This window comes from Eptesicus fuscus, chromosome 21 (assembly GCF_027574615.1).
Source record: "Eptesicus fuscus isolate TK198812 chromosome 21, DD_ASM_mEF_20220401, whole genome shotgun sequence".
NCBI lineage: Eukaryota > Metazoa > Chordata > Mammalia > Chiroptera > Vespertilionidae > Eptesicus > Eptesicus fuscus.
Window position 1 is genome coordinate 23,660,121 of NC_072493.1, and position 15,677 is coordinate 23,675,797.

The following is a 15,677-nucleotide window of genomic DNA, read 5'->3' on the forward strand; positions in this document are numbered from 1 at the left end:
CCTGGGGAAGACTTTGGTTATAGTGCAGGCTCTTCCTTTTCCTCTAAGGTTCCCTGAAATCCTCATATTCTACCTACTCCTCCTACCCCCAATTAGGAACTCAGAGGGGGAAAGATACTGACCCCAGGTCACACAGCCAGGATGTAGCGGCACAGCTAGAACCTTGTCTCTCTCTCCCCCTCCCCTCCCCCAACCTTCCCCAAAGGCTAGGTCCTTCCTTCCAGGGTAACTTCTTAATTTTAGCTGCCTTGTCTCAGGGAGGGCTATATTTTGGCTTCCTTTGCAAAATGATGATGATGGTCATAGCTTTAAGAGAACCTGAACCCCTTAGCTTTCACCACTTTCTTGGGACTCCACGAGTTGTGTGGTGGTGGGCTCCTGGGTGTGTGTGTATGAGTGTGCTCATGCTTTTGTTCTTGGCATTTTGGTGGGTGAGATAAGGGAAACAACAGAACTGCTCAGAGCAGCAGGCAGATAGATAACAGCGATAGGACTCCTCCACCACACAGGCCTATCACCCTTTTTATCACAGTTCCCTTTTCTTTTTTCCTTTCTTGTTGGGGAGGGGTAGGGTGGGACATACCCCTACACCCAGCCCCCAGTGTGGCAACCAAGGGGGTGGGGCCTCCCTCTCAGGCTCCCTCCAGCTGTGTCCAACACTCCCAGGATCTTCACCCAGAGTTCTCAGCTGGAAGGGGTAGGGGTCCTGGGGTGGTTGTCAATATCTGTGGGCACATCAGTCCTTGCAGAGTGAAGAGACCCTGGATCCTTCTCATTAGCTCACTAAAGGGTTCTCCTGAGAGGGGATGACTTCATGGAGGAGGGCAGGGAGGCTCAGAGAGGATACAGGACAAAAGTAGGTGGGGCTGGGACTTGAATCTGGGCCTTGAGACTGGGTGCTGAGCTCCTCCCTTGAGGCATTCTGCAAGGCCAGGACGGGCACAGCTGCATAGGAATGGGGAGCCCTCAGGAGAGTTGGCCACAGCAGGTGCCTGACTCCCAGGCCAAGGCCTGCAAGGCAGGTCTTAGTATCTTCAGCCACATTTTACAGATGTAGAAACTGAGGCTCAGAACAGGGCAGTGCCTGTGAGCCACAGAGAGGAGGCAGGCTGGACCCCACACTCTCTATGTTCCCTCTGTCTCTGGTAAAAATGGAGGGTTCTCCAAGGAATGGACTCCCAGGCTCATAGGACAAATGTTCCAGAACCACCTGCATTACTGACAGGGCCCTGGGCCTCTGCAAACCAGAGCTATTTGCCAAAAAGAGTCCAGGAAGAATGCTGGTAGCATTCGTGGAGCATGTGCAGCAGGCAGACCCATACAGAGTGGGGCAATGGTAGGTTTACAGTTGTTTATATGGAAAATAATAGTGATTAATAAATAATACAAGAATAAACTCTGATTCCCATATTCACAACTATAAACCTACTTTTGCCCCACCCTACAGTCCATGCCCCTCAGAGAACCCTTGAGTTCTTGATGCTTTTCCCATTTCTCTCCTGTCTCATTCCTCAAAGGCCAAGGAGGCCAGAATTGAGATTATGCCCACTGTTCTGGTGAGGAAACTAGGGTCCAGAAACATTAGGTCACCTGCCCAAGGGGCAGGAATCAAACCCCAGGTACCCCACTCTACACTTGTCCCCCTCACCTGTATATGCACCCATTTTACTAAAAAATAGCTGACTTCCCTTAGAACACTGAAATAAATCAAACTCCCAAAGACAGAAAGAAACCATCTTTATCATAAAAGGAGCCAATTTTCTGGGGGCAGATGTAGAGGCACCTATCACCTACTGCTCTTGGACATGGCTGTGTGGTTCAGAGCAGTAGCTCACCTTGACCAGGCCTCTAAGCCAGTGTCTTTATTGCTCCCTCCCAAGCTGTGTGACCTTGGGTGAATTGTTCAACCTCTCTGAGTCTGAATCCTCCAAGGAGAAATGAGGTCAGAGATGCCCTTCTCAGGGCTGCTGGGAGTACTCTTCAGGATAACACAGGTCAAGTCCAGGCGTGGCATACAGCCTAGTAAAGGGAGGTATTATCTAACAATGGCCACCATTAGGATTATTATAATTGGGGAGTCCCAGAGCCATCCACAAATGCTGCTGACTGTCCACTCAGGCTTCCTGCCTCTGGGCTCACAGAGAATCTCATTTTTGAAAGAGTTGCAGAAAGGGGGGAAACGGCCAGTTGCCCTATGCCTGCCAGAAGCCTCTGCAGTCCCTCTGGAGGGCTCTCTGTAGCGAGGGAGGTGGGCTCTGCCTGACCACTGGCCCAGCTGGCATGTCAAGGCTGCCAGGGCCCTGGTTTCCCCTCCCAAACAGCTGGGTGTCCCTCTGCAAGCACCGCCCTCACCACAGCTGCCTCACCTGTCCCTCAGCGGGAGGATTAGCCACACGCCAGCCCTAATCGTTGCTAATCGCACCATCAGCGCAGGATCTCGGATCAGCTGAAGGATGCGGCTTTATCCAGACAGACTCAGAGATGGCACCTCAGTCCCATTTGGGTGCTGCTGTCACTTGTGGCAGCCGGTCAGGCCTGGAAAGGCAGGATGGCTGGGGATGAGGCAGGGAGACAATTGGGGCGTTGCTTGGTCCCTCAACATTTATTGGGCACCTACTGTATAACCACCCCCTGTTCTAGGTGTCCAGGAGACAGAGACCTGAACAAACAAAATTCCTGCCTTTGGGGGACTGCATCCTCTCCACAGTCTATGCACATTTGACAGATGAGGAAACTGAGGCACAGAGCTGTTCCCTAAGAGTTAAGAGTCCAGGCAGGCAGGTCAACTCCTGGCTCAGGCCTGGCATAGTTCAGGAGGACCTGGGACCACCCAGCCCCACTGGGAATTTTGCTTATTCAGGGCTCTGTGTCTCCTGGACACTGAGAACTGTGTCTCCTGGATACAGTGGGTGCCCAATAATTCCCCCACAGAGGGCCTGACCCTCAGGCCTGGGCATAATTCCCTCCAACGTGATTCCTCCTTCTGAGGGAGGCCTGCTCTGCCTTCCCAGCTGGCCCCTGGATGCTAACTTTGTACCAAAACCTGGGAGGTGCAAGCTGGACGCTCCGAGGTGCACGGCCTGCCCGGGGGCCAGGAAAGGCTGGAGAGACAGCCAAGGGCTCCCCTCCAGGGCCCCCGCCCTCCCCACCCTCCTCCCTACCTTCTTTTTCAAAAACATAATTTATCTGTGTATTATCAAGAAATCCAGACACTTTAATCAGTGAGCTATGAAGTCAGAATTTCCATTCTTATCTGCGGGAGGAGTGGAAATGGAGGAGATAGGCGCAGGAGCGGATCGCTGGTGGGGAATGTTAATGGGTGGAGAGGCTGGGCTATTGGCCACGGAGAGGCTGTATCTCCCCCATTATCAAGGCGGTATCTCGCCAACCATCTCAGCGCAGTAATGGGGCCAGTTCAACTTTCCGAGTTATCACAGGAGCTGAAACCTGCGCCTGCCAGAGGCCCGGACCAGGAGACAGTTCGGGGCAGACTGGGCTCCGGCTGGCAAGGCTGGGAGGGAGAGAGGGACCACTGACCTTGCTGTGGCCCCCGAGGGCCTGGGTGCAGGCCGACCCTCAAGGCCACCAGATGAGTATAGGGCTTCTCCCTCTGCTCTCTGGGAAAATGTTTGGTTTTGGTGGAGCCAGGTATGGGTATATCGAATAGGAGAGGACACAGACAGGAGACCACCTCAAGGCCCCAGTGGGCTTGGGTTGTCCCAGGCCTTCCTGAGCTGTGTCAGGCCCATGAAGTGGAAAGATGGATGGTGGTGTGGGGGCACAACAGGTGGGGTTGTGCTGTGAACAGTCTGTCCTCCTACCTTGAGACCTGCAGGGTCCCCTGTCCCTGGCCTGAGACCTTTTTCTAGCCTCAAGCCCTGGCAGCAAAAAATATCAGTAGGATGGGGACACCCCAGTGGGCTCTGCCCAAAAAGGGGAAGGGACTCACAGAAGGTCATGCAGCCAAGAGGAATAGCATGGTGACCAGAGCTGGATGCTGCCTGGACCCACAGGAAGGCCTTAGTTTCTGAACTTGAATTTGGACTTCTGAACTTGAACTTGGACATGGCCAGGCCCAGCAGGGAGCACAGAGCTCTACCCTCCCCCAGGAACTTGGTGCAGTGTTAGGTCTGACCTTCAAACTCTCTAAACCTCAGTTTCCCTTTTGTGCACTGGGCTAGTCAATGAGCTTCCCTTGAAGGTAACTGGTGGAAGGCTGTGAGCTCACAGCTAAAGTCCTCAGCACAGAGTAAAGGCTTAAGAAATGCTTGGTTAATGCTTGCTGTAATGATAAATGACCAACAAGCCTGGAATGATCAAGAATGAACTTGGGGTTCTAGATAAGCTGAGGGCGGATGGAGGAGGCCACGAGAGGCCCTATGGCTGTGCATAGCTCTGCCTTGGATTTCTCTCCTTTCTTGAGGGGTTAAGAGCAGCCCAAAGACCAGCTGAGAGGACAGCCCGAGGCCCCTCAATTCCTTCCTGGGAGCTGAGAATCCAGCAATGTCCAGGATAGACTCACCATTGCCTGCAAGGTCCTATTTCTACTGGGGGGCCCTCTGGAAGCCCTTCCTTCAAACCCTACTGCAGGAAGCAGCCAAGACCACCTGGCCTTGGGCCCCTCCCCCTCCTACTCCCTGGGTCTGACTCACAGGGTGGGGGCTTGATGGAGAAAAGGGAAATTGAGGCCGAAGATTGTGACGGGCAGATTGGGAAAGCTAGAGGGCTTGAAGGCATCAAGAGGAACCGAAAGGAAGCAGCCCAAGGGAGCCTGGAGAGGGGCGAGGTAGCCCTCTGTCCTCTTCATTTTAATTTTGTAAAACAACAAGAAGGACACACCAGTTCTGGCCCAGGCTATACCTCCTACGTCAAGTCTCATCTGTTTCACTGAGATGCCCAAAGAGGTCTGTTTCATTTTGTAGGGGGAAACTAAGGCTCATAGAGGCTCAATGACTTGCACAAGGCCCAGGTACTTTCAGAGCTCAGCCCGGTGTCCCCATCTTGCAGAAGTGGAGACAGGCTCAGGAAGGCAAAGTAATTTCTTCACACCCACAGAGTCCAAGAGCCTCGACCCCAGGATTCTACCTGTCTGTGGCAGTAATACCCATGTTCAGAGATCCCCTTGTGGTCTACCCTCCTGGCCAGGAAGCACAACACCTGCCAGTTCTTGGGGGACTGGAACGTAGGCACCCAGGGGAGCTGGGGCAGGGCTCACACAGACGACCCCATCCATCCCATCTCCATACCACTTATGTGCTGTGTCACTCTGGTGCAGCCGCCCGCACTCTCTGATCCTCCATTTCTTTGTGTGCAAAATAGGTTGGGGACCCTAATCTGAGTGTGTCTCGGGAGAACCACAAGAGAGGATGTCTGCAAAGTGCTTAGCAGGTAGGTGATTTCAGACACTGGCTGGCTGACTGGGTCTTTGTCCCCATTCCAGCTACTGGACTGAAGGAAGCAGGAGCAGCTGGGCTGGGCTCTGACCAGGCCTGGGCTCATGGAAACTGCACCCCAGCACCCCAGCACCTTTTTACAGGTGAGGAAAACAAAATTCTGAGAGTCCACAGCCTCTCAGCCAAGGGAGGACAGAATGGAGGGACAGGAGGCCAAGGGGAGGGCCTTCTTATCTGCCTTACCAGGCTCTGGCCCAAGGTCAGCTACCACATTCCTGTCCCAGCGGGGCCACTGCCTTCTCCCAAACATGGGGCTGTGAGGAAGGGGAAGGAGAGGTGGGGGAGCTGAAGAGGCCTCAGGAGGATACAAACACTGGGGCAGATGGCCTGGAGGGCTGAGCTGGCACTGCCCAGATAAACCTCTGCCCACCTCTATGTCACAGACCCAGACATGTTACAGTCTCCCAGGGCCTCAGTTTTCTCACCTGTAAAATGGGTCAACCAACGACGATGAACATAACAGCTGGTAAGATCCCTGTGCAGGAAAGGACTGAGAGGGCTTGAGTGTGGGGCCGACCCAGCCGAGGGCGTGGTATAGTCAGGGCACCCCTGCCCACAAATCCCTCCATTTTAAAAAACGAACATCCAAAGGAGAGGAAGGCAGAAGTTAGGGCTCTGTGTTGAGTGATGGGCTCTTGGGGTATCTGGCAAAATATCAGTAATATAGCCAGCAGCTCTTAGGGCCCCAGTGTCCACCCAGAACACAAACCCAGGTCAGCTCTTCACAGTTTGCACCTGGGATTTCATGGACTCCTCATGAAGGCCCTAGGAGGAATCTGCTCTTATTAAGCTCTTTCTTCAAAAGTAGAAACTGAGGCATGAGAGAAGCCACTTGCCCCAGGGTCACAATGAGGCCAGGACTCAAGGCTGAGCAGTGGACCCCACTACAGTGGTCTCCCACTCTGGAGATGAGGGCTGGTCTGCAGCCCACAGCCCTTGGAGTGTGGCCCAGGCCTGGAACTCTGAGCCCTGGCTCCCTGATGTGGAAGATGGGGGTGAGGATGGAATCCAGAGGCCCCTAAGAAAAGAGTCTCTGTCCTTAGCCCACCTGGTGGTCCCATGAAGCAACGTGTTACTCAGCAGCACAAAGCTTAGGTCCCTACCCAACCTGGGACCTCAGGTATGCTCCAACTGTTGCTGCTGTGTCCCAGCCATTGTGAGCTCTCAGCATAGCCCCTGGAGCAGGCACGGTGCTGTAGACATTCTACACATGAGAGAACTAGGGCTAAGGATGGAGGACACTCGTCCACATGCTCAGCTGGGAAGCTGTGTGTTGAGATGAAAGGCGGGGACCCAGGCCTCTTTCAGAACTTGACCATCTCCCCTTTTTCCTCCTTGCCCCAAGCCAGGACTCAAGTCTTGAACTCTTGTGGTCTCATGTCCTCATCTGAAAACTAGGACATTGAACTGGGATGTGCCCACTGAACCAATGGGCAAACTGAAGCAGAGAGGGAGCACCACACGGATGCTGCCTGGTACCCTGACAGCAACCACTAAGGCTGCCTTCCTGCAGAGATCCCCCGCTCCTCCCGGACCCGCTCTCCCAGGCCCACTGCTTTTCTCCTGGCCCAGGCAGTTGCTGGCTGGGAACACTTGGTAAGCCCACCTCCCTCTTTAGGCCTCTAGTTCCCGCTTCATCTGTGAAATGGGCACAGGGACACAGGAGACTCTCATTTGGCTGCCTGGCCCTGTGGCCTCTCAACTCTGGCATGGCTTGGCCTAGACCCATCCAGAGTTCAGTTAGGGAGGTGAGGAGGTGGTAGGGGGAGGCAGAGGAATATCACTGACCACTCACCAGCACAGCCCCTCCTCTTCCCTTCTCTTCTAACAAAGGAAAGACTCCAGCCCAGAGAGGGCAAGCAATGTGCCAAGATTGCACAGCTTGGGTACTCACTTGGCAAGTCGTGGGGGAATGAGCCAGCTAGGAAGAGGGGTGGCTGGTCACCAGGGGCCTGGCACAGAGAGCTCTGTGGGCCATAGGGCCAGAGAGTGGGCAGGAGATCTTCCCAGGCAGAGCCCTGTAGGTGTTTTACTCTCTGGGAGTTTGGGAAAAGGGATTTCTCCATCTCACATAAGCTGGAAACTACAGATCTGACCTGAATGACCAGAGACACTGTGGAGGAGGAGAAGGAGGAGGAGGATGGTTCATAGCAGTTGTTTCTGATAATGTGTATTTCTCTTTGATCCTCACAGTGGTACTCAGGGGCCAGCAATGCCATCACCTGGTTTTGTAGATGGGGAAAACGGGGCTCGCATGGGGTGGGCATTGCCCCTAGTCCCATGGCCACTAAGTGGTACAGCTGGGATCCCAGCCATGTCCATTTCATGTCATGTATCCATATGATCATTTATCCGACAGAGTTCTGGAAGGCTCTCTTTGTGGGGACAGAACAGACTCAGTCCCCTCTCCCAGGCAGTGAGCGATCAAACAGACTAATGAGGTCTCTGTGGGAAGGGTGGGGTGTGGAGGTGAGAAATGATCTGCCTGTGAGGGGCTCTGAGTGGAGACCTGAGCAGCTGTGCAAAGGCACTGAGGCTAGAAGGGACCAGAGAGAGAGAGAGAGAGAGAGAGAGAGAGAGAGAGAGAGAGAGATATCTCCTCGGAGTTTCTGGTTGTGAACAGCCCTGGTGGGGGCTCAGCCCTGATGGGAACTGCCGCAAGTGCAGGCTCTCCTCTTCTCATAGGGCCACACGCAGTGCAGCTTGAAGGAAGCTGGTCTCTTACCAGTGGGACCACCTGCCCCGTTCTGCCACAGCCAAGGACACTGAGGCCCACAGAGGGCCAGGAGATATGGAGGATGACTCCCTCTGCAGGTAGAATACCCTTTCCCCAGGCCACTCCTGCCTGAATGGGGAACAGCAGACTAGGTCCAGAGAACACACATGTGGCTGTGGCCTCAGTTTCCCCCTCTGTGAAATGGGGACAGTAGCCAAGGACAGGTCCAGGAAGATCCAGCGGTATGGTGGCTGAGTGGACGGGAGCCCAGCCAGGTGCCCGAGTGTGGCTCGGCCATCCTATGTGAGGGCCCAGGCCTGGGTCTATGAGGTAGGTGATACCAATCGGCGAGGCAACAGCTGCCTCCAGGAGGAGGCCTGTCGATGGCAGATAGGCTGGCCGGGAGTATTATTCACGAGCCCGTCAAGCCCCAGGAACGTCTGGTTGGCATAGAAACAGGAGATAAGGGGTACAATTAATGGCATCGCATTCCCTCCTCCTTTCTTCCCCAACTGACCCATTTAAATTGCTGGCGGTGCTGGTGCCATGCTGGGCTCCCGGTGACCTCCGGGGAGGGGCTGGCTGGGCGGCCGGGACTAGGCCAGGCTCAGGCCCCCGGGTAGAGCTGGGTAAAGTCTCCTCGGGGACCACTCCTGCACAGGAATGTCTCAGGAAGGAGGCCATGGGAGATGCAGCAAGGGCAGGGCTGGGAAAGACCCCGGAGTGTCACTGCTCCCAAAGGCCCATTCTACAGGTGTGGAGACTGAGGCCCTGAGAAGCCCAGAGACAGGTAGAGAAGAGAGAACTTCAAGAAAGCATCGTGATGTTCAGACATACTGGTTCAGAGTGAGGGGCCAAGCTGCCTGTATTTCAATTCTCGCTCTGCCACTTTCTTGGGTGAGAAACTTGACCTCTTCGTGATTCAGTTTCTTTAGATATAAATGGCGATACGAACAGGACCTGCTTTAAGTTACTATGTAGTGTGGCACAGAGTAAACTCTGGATTAGCTATTATTTATGTTGTTATTATTAACAAGTGAGCTGACTATGTTTCCTGAGGCCCAAGAATAAAGGAAAACCAGGAATGGTCCAGAGCCGGGTGAAGTCCCACCATCAGGAGGGAGAGGCTGAGTTCTCAGGTGCACGAGAGCCCTGTTCAAGTCCAGGTTCAGGGGCAGGCACTGTGAGCAAATCCTTCCGGGTCTCTAAATCCTCTGTCCCCTTTGCTCACTACAGCTCAATCCCCATGCCCCCAGGGTGCTTGGGAGGGGGCCAAAGCCAGCTGAAGGCTGAACTTAGTGCCTGTCAACCTCTGGACAGCAGGCACAGTCACACCCGTTTTTCAGAGGCTGTGGAAGGTAAGGTAACCTGCCAACGGTGGTTCAAGTCAGGGGCAGCGAGGTTGCCACAGATGCCTCTTTTCCAGCTTCTCTGCCACCACAGTGGCATTTCTAGGTGGCCCCTGGGAGCCAGGCAGACTCCAGGTGCCTCCCACACACGGAAAGAAAGTGTGCATGGCCCTGTGCAGATCATTGTGCTTACATTCATGAAAATGTACACAGAGACCACCTCGTTTCCTTCTGGGGCCTAACCCAGGCTCTCCTGGAACTGGCCCTCGCCAGAAGGCATAGCCAGTCCTATGGGTGGGCGTCAGGCTGCTTCGGAGAGCAGGCGGGTGACTTTGAAGCTCGGAGTAAATTAGTCATCCTGTGGCCACCAATAATTTGTTTAATCAAACTCTGAGAATGTGTGAAAAACACCATCATCTGAGATGGAGCTGGAGTAACTGTTGGGGCTGGGACTGGGGGGGGGGGGGGGGGGGGGGGCTGTCCGGCCAGACAAAGCCCAGCCTCTTCTGGAAGTCTCTTCCTTGGCTGACTTCGGTTTCCACCTTGTATCTGGATCCATGGTCCCCAAGGGCTTTCCCACTATAAAGGGACTCTGTGGCCCCTGGACAGCCCATCTAACCTGGGGGTTCACTCCTATCCGCATTTTTTCAGAAAGGGAAACTGAGGCCCAGCCCCACCCTCCCGACCTCATTCTTGCCTCCTCACACAGGCCATCCCTTCCCTAGAATCTTGTGACTCTCGGCCCTTTATTCCCCTCAACAGCCAGGAATCATCATCCCATTTTTCAGAGTTGGAAAGTGAGGACTGTCCCTTGTCCCTGGGGCAACCCATGGCTAGCCTCTGCCTAACCCCCATTCCAGAAAGTGTCCCTGAATACCCATCTGTTCTCTACCCCTTACCTTGTCTTGACTTCCCACACTGCTCCCAGTCTCACCCACTCCCATCTCCCCAATGTGGTGTGACCCAGTGCTTGCATACAGCAAGTGCTCAATAAAGACATTCTGAGTGAATCAAGACAGATGTACACATGTACACAGACCTTCTCTCCTAATTTGGGGGACACGCTAAAAAAGAAACCAGCATACTGGGTCCCCCAAAACTCAGCCTGGGCAATAGAAACCACGTTGTGTGTGTGTGTGTGTGTGTTTTCAAGTAAACTCCAAGCAGGTTACACCTCACACTCGCCAGAAACGACACCAACCCTAACATGATTCAAGAGGAAAAACACCCTATCTCCTGCTGGAGGTGCCAACCCCACCTCTGGCTGTCTCACACCATCTAATAGAAATCAGGGGCGGGGTATCCTCCCCGCCTCCCCCATCCTGGCCAGCACAGTCACTTTCCTTTCATTTTGACGGACTGTACCACCCGCAGGGGGAGAATCAACTTCTTGGCAATTAAGTGTGTTTGGGATGAAAACTCGCCCAGACTATCCCTGGCGAGGACACAGGCCCACGGCTCCTACCCCTGCCCACGTCCGAGGCCCCCACTCGCCCAGGCGTGACACCCCCTCTCTGTTGTTGCCTTGAACCGGCGGGGCCTGGTGGCCATAGATAAGGACTCTTATCGTTCTTGGCGATCACCATCCGGCCGACCGGCCCCGGCGTTTATCAGAGCTCACATCGACCCGGGCGGGAGGGAAGCTCAGAGGGGTGGGGGGACCAGGGGTCCCGGGCCTCGTTCTGCCCAGCGCTCCCCGCCAGCGCAGCCGGGCCTATCGTGTCAGCCATCTGGCCGGCCAAGGCCGCGCTCCCGCCTCGCCCTCCCCCGCTCCCACGTTTGAAGTTAATAAATGGAAGCGCCTATCGCCGCCGCCATCGGTTACTCGCCTTATCAGCGCGGCACATCTATCTCTGCGCGGAACAAAAGGCACACAGAGGCGCGGGCAGCTGCGCCCCGGCTTTGGTGAGGGAGCGGGGGACGGCGGCCCCACGAGCTCAGCCTCCCCGCGGCCTGGTTGCAGGTGAGGCCAGTGTGGCGGGCGCACAGCTGCGAGGGCTGCACGCACAGCCGCGGGCAGAGGGCAGGCGGGCGGGCGCCGCCGCTTGGTGACAATCAGCGCTTGCATCTTAACGCGCCAAGATCTGCCACGGGGAGGAGGCTCCCGGGGCCGCGGGCGGCAGGGAGAGTGCCCGGCCCCGCCTCCCAGGCCCGGCCCCCGCCTCTGCCTGGGTCTAGGGAGCATCGAGGGTGGGCCGCGGGGGCTCACCCTTGTGCGAGCTGCAGTCCCCGTCCCTAAAGCGCACCGCTCGGCCGACCCAGCTGGCCAGGGCGCTCGCCCCGCTCTGGGCCTTATCGGCACTGGCGATCGGTTCCCAACCTGCGATCTCCCTGCCCGCGCTATCTGCATTTCTCATCACGCTGAAACACATACACATACGCACACACGAGAACAGACCGATCAGTAGCGCACAAGGGAGGAGGGGAAAAAGAAACCAGAGAACGCACGCAGATCGGGACCTGTGGGTGGTTTTAATACTTGAGTTGACTTGATAGAAGGCGACTTTCTGAAAATAGGTCCCACTTGCACATTGAGGGAGTCAGATTACGGGAATCCGGATTCCTCCTTGCGTTCCCCCCTCCCCCGAACCTCGGGAGTAGACACTCCCCCAGGAGTTCGCATAGTCGGCTCTGGTAGCAATGGTCAGGCGAACAGAAGTGGCAGTGCCCACTGCCTGGGGCTGGGCAGCGGGCTGGCCCCGACTACCTGGCCGTCTGTCTGGCCTGGGAGATGCGACCCCCAGGAGGAAGTCCCGCGCCTCCGCCCTGGATGCCGAAGCTCCAAGTTATTATTGGCGTGGGGCGGGGAGCCGCGCTTCCTGTGCACTAGCTCTGTGGCTCTTCCCGCAGCCGCGTGGCCCCCGAGAGTGCGGGGCGCTCTTACCGCTGGGGCATCAGCAGTGTGAACTCAGTGGCCACCTAGACCCCCGGGGAGAGGCCCTCAGGGCGGATGGGAGAGAAACTTGGACGCGCACAGGGGCGACCCTGGCGGGGGGGGGGGGGGGAGGGAGCCTCTTTTTTGACTTGGAGGGGTGGTGGGTGTTCCCGCAGGCATCCGAGCGCACCTTCTGCTGCCGGTGCGGCCTTGACCGGGTCGGACCTCCAAGAGGCTGTCTGCAGGCATGGAAGGCTGGAGTTTGAAACCAGGGCTACAGGACACAGGGGTCTGAGTAGCTGCACGCCCCCGCCCCACCCCCCGCAAGCCACGTGGCTCTTTGGCCAGCGGGAGTGGTAGTGGGCGCCAGCGGGTCCCCGCCACTTGACCATGCATTTCCACGCGGCCTCGGGTGTCCCCTCTTCCTCCCAGGTCTCTCTTTCTCCCTCTAGATACAAAGCCTGGGAGAGTCAACTGCGCGAGATAAGATCACAATTTCAGCCCGTCCCGACAGAGTGATCTTATCAGGATGGGACTTGCAGAATGGAATATTTTAAACTTTATCTGAGCCCAGATCGGGGCCGCCTTATCGCCGCACCATCTCGGGGATGTGGGGGAGGGGTCCGCCACGAGTTGGGCGCGCCCCCAGCCACTCAGATCCTGACTGTTTGGGCGGACACCCCTCCCGGCCAGACCCCCGGTGCCAAGCCGAGACGCGGGGGCCCAGCCCGCCGCGGAGATTAGATTGCGGCGCGCTTGGCACAGAGCGCGGGGGGGCGCGGCGCGGGGTGAAGGTCGCCGGCGGAGCGGGCAGAGCAGGGCGGGCGGGGGGCGGGTGGGGGACGACGGGGGTCGGGGACGGCGGGCGAGCGGGCAAAGTTTGACTCACGCTTAATCTGCCGGGGATTGCTCTGTTTCCTTCTGGACATGTCTCCGGCGCCGCGTGCCCTCCCGGCGGCCGCCTCTAGCCCCTGGCGGGCGGCGGCGGGCGGCGGGGGCGCAGCGGAGCCACGGGACGGCTCATGCCCTCGGCCCCCGCGCTCCACAGCCGCCCCGGCCCGCGCCCCCAGCCCGCCGCGGCCGGCTCGGAGCCGCTGCGGAAACCGGAGGCTCGGCCCCGGCGCTGCAAGCGCGCGGACCGCCGGGGCGGCGGGCGGCGGGCTGCTGCCGGTCCTCGGCTCCCGCGCAGACGCCGCCGCCGCCGCCGCCGCCGCTCAGCTTTTCTCAATGGAACCTGCGGGCAGCACACAGCGAACCGGGAGGCCAGGACCCGGGCGCTCCGGGAGGGCGGGCCGGGAGGGGCGGGACCTGCTGGTCACTGGCGCCGCGCCTCCGGCCCCGCCCCCGGCGCCGAGGGCCCGCCCAGGCCTGCACAGAGTTGGCCCCGCCCCTCCCTCAGCGCCGCGGCCCCGCCCAGAGGCACAGGCCCCGCCCAGAGGCCCGCCCACAGCCCTGTGTAGACCTCAGGCCTCGACTCCTCCTTCGGCCCTGAAGCTTTGTCCTCAGGCCTCTCTGGGACTCGGCGACCTATTCCGTCTCGCCGCGCCGCGGCATTGCAACCGGCGTGCTCCGGGCCTCTGTGGACCCGCCCCTCAGCGCTGGCCCTGCCCCAAAGCCTGACGGGACCTGGTTTAGCCCCTAGACGCTAAGGCCCCGCCCCGCCTCCGCCCCAGAGGCTGGCTCCGCCCCGGCCTCTTATGGCCCCGCCCCCTACTCTGTAACTCCGCCCTCAGGTCCTCCGGTTTGCGCGCTCCTAAGCCTGCGGGGGAAGCTCAATGCCCTGACACCTCACATTTGTCTTGGATCCGATTTGAGGTGTGGAGCCAGCTCTGGCTGGTGGGGGCTTTCTTCCGAATCTCGGTGGAAGCGATATCCCCAGGGTCCGCCACCCCAGTGGCCGAGACCCCCAAATGGAAAGCTGGGACCTCGGGTCCTCCTCCCTCGGACTGAGATCTGGCAGGAAATCTTGGAGGTTGCGGAAGCTAGGGGCCTGTCCCTGCCCCTGTCCCTGCCCCTCTCCCAGCAGTCATGGATGTCACCCCTCCGGAGCCTCTCCTCTGCGGGGCGCCCTGATGGAGGCCCGGGAAGCCGGCCCCTCAGCCGGTTGAGCGAATCTCTGCGCCCCTCCCGCCTGGGCAGTCGGAAAGGAGCGAGGGTCCCAGGGTCAGTACTGTCTGTTCCAATCCTGGAAATAGAGATGACCCTCTTGTCCTTTGGGATATGTTTATGGGATCCCAGAGGCCCCCATTTCCAGTGAGCCTTGCTCAAGGTCACACAGCATTAAGGTTGCCCAACAGGAGCACAATTGTATTCTTTTATTTGAATGTTCTTGGCCTGAATTAGATGCCTGCCCCCTCTTATATTCCCAAGAAATAGGGAGTTAGTAGGGCCCCAGGGCTACCAGGAAGATTTTTTCTAAAGAGCCCCACCCATCTAGTGGCAGATAATCATCACCACTGTCACATGCCAAGGCTGGCTGAATGCTGAGCCCCATGCCTGTGAGAGCCCCCACATCATTCTGACTTCTGTTACCTTTGCCCCCACTCCATGGGTAAGGAGAAGGGTTATCCCTAGAGCCTAGGCACTCTCCCCTGCCCTGTCACTACTCTCAGGGGGTCTCTGGGCAGTAGAGTGGCAGGCAGGGCAGGAGGCTGAGGTCCACCCTGGGACCACTCACTGCCACTGGACAGACAGAAACACTAAGGCTAGGAGGCCAAGAGACTTGCCCAAGGGTCACACAGCTTCCTACCCAGAGCCAGTGGGTATAGCCTTCCTACAGCTGCCTGGTGCTGTACCCCCTCACTGAGGAGCTCAGGGTCCATGGCTGACTGGTTCACTCAGCCCAAGGCTCCCATAGTGTTTGTCCACTGAATGAGGCACCCCACCTATCTGTGCTTCCCGTTGGGCTTTACTACCTTCTCAAAGATGGGGACTTGGGAGTCAGAGGGATTCTTGGAGGAGGTGGCTATGGGTTGTGTCTGGGGCTCCATGCACACCCAGGTTGGTGCTCCTGAAATGGCTGGAGATCTATCTGTTAAGGAGGATCTTGAGGGTCAGCAGGAGAAAGAGCCATGATCCATTAGTGATATCTGTCTAGGGTGCAGGATGAGAAGATAGGCATCACTTTGGCCACTTCTTTGCCCATAAACTGTGGCCCCAAGAGGAGAAACACATTCAAATCACCCAGAGACTTAGGAGCAGAGGCAGGTGAGAAACAGAACCTGCTGACCAGGACTAGCTACATCATTTTTGAGGCCCTGCGCAAAACGAAAATGTGGGGCCCC

The 15,677-nt window shown here is 57.4% G+C and overlaps 1 protein-coding gene across 1 annotated transcript in view; it reads right to left on the reverse strand.

The window, feature by feature from the left end:
- Positions 1-13,647, reverse strand: part of ZFPM1 (zinc finger protein, FOG family member 1) — a 71,175-nt gene extending 57,528 nt beyond the window's left edge. The window contains exon 1 of the mRNA XM_054710859.1: positions 13,283-13,647. Within this exon, the coding sequence (XP_054566834.1) occupies positions 13,283-13,322 (40 nt within the window). The 5' untranslated portion in view covers positions 13,323-13,647. The remainder of the gene's footprint in view (positions 1-13,282) is intronic.
- Between the last annotated feature and the right edge of the window lie 2,030 nt (positions 13,648-15,677).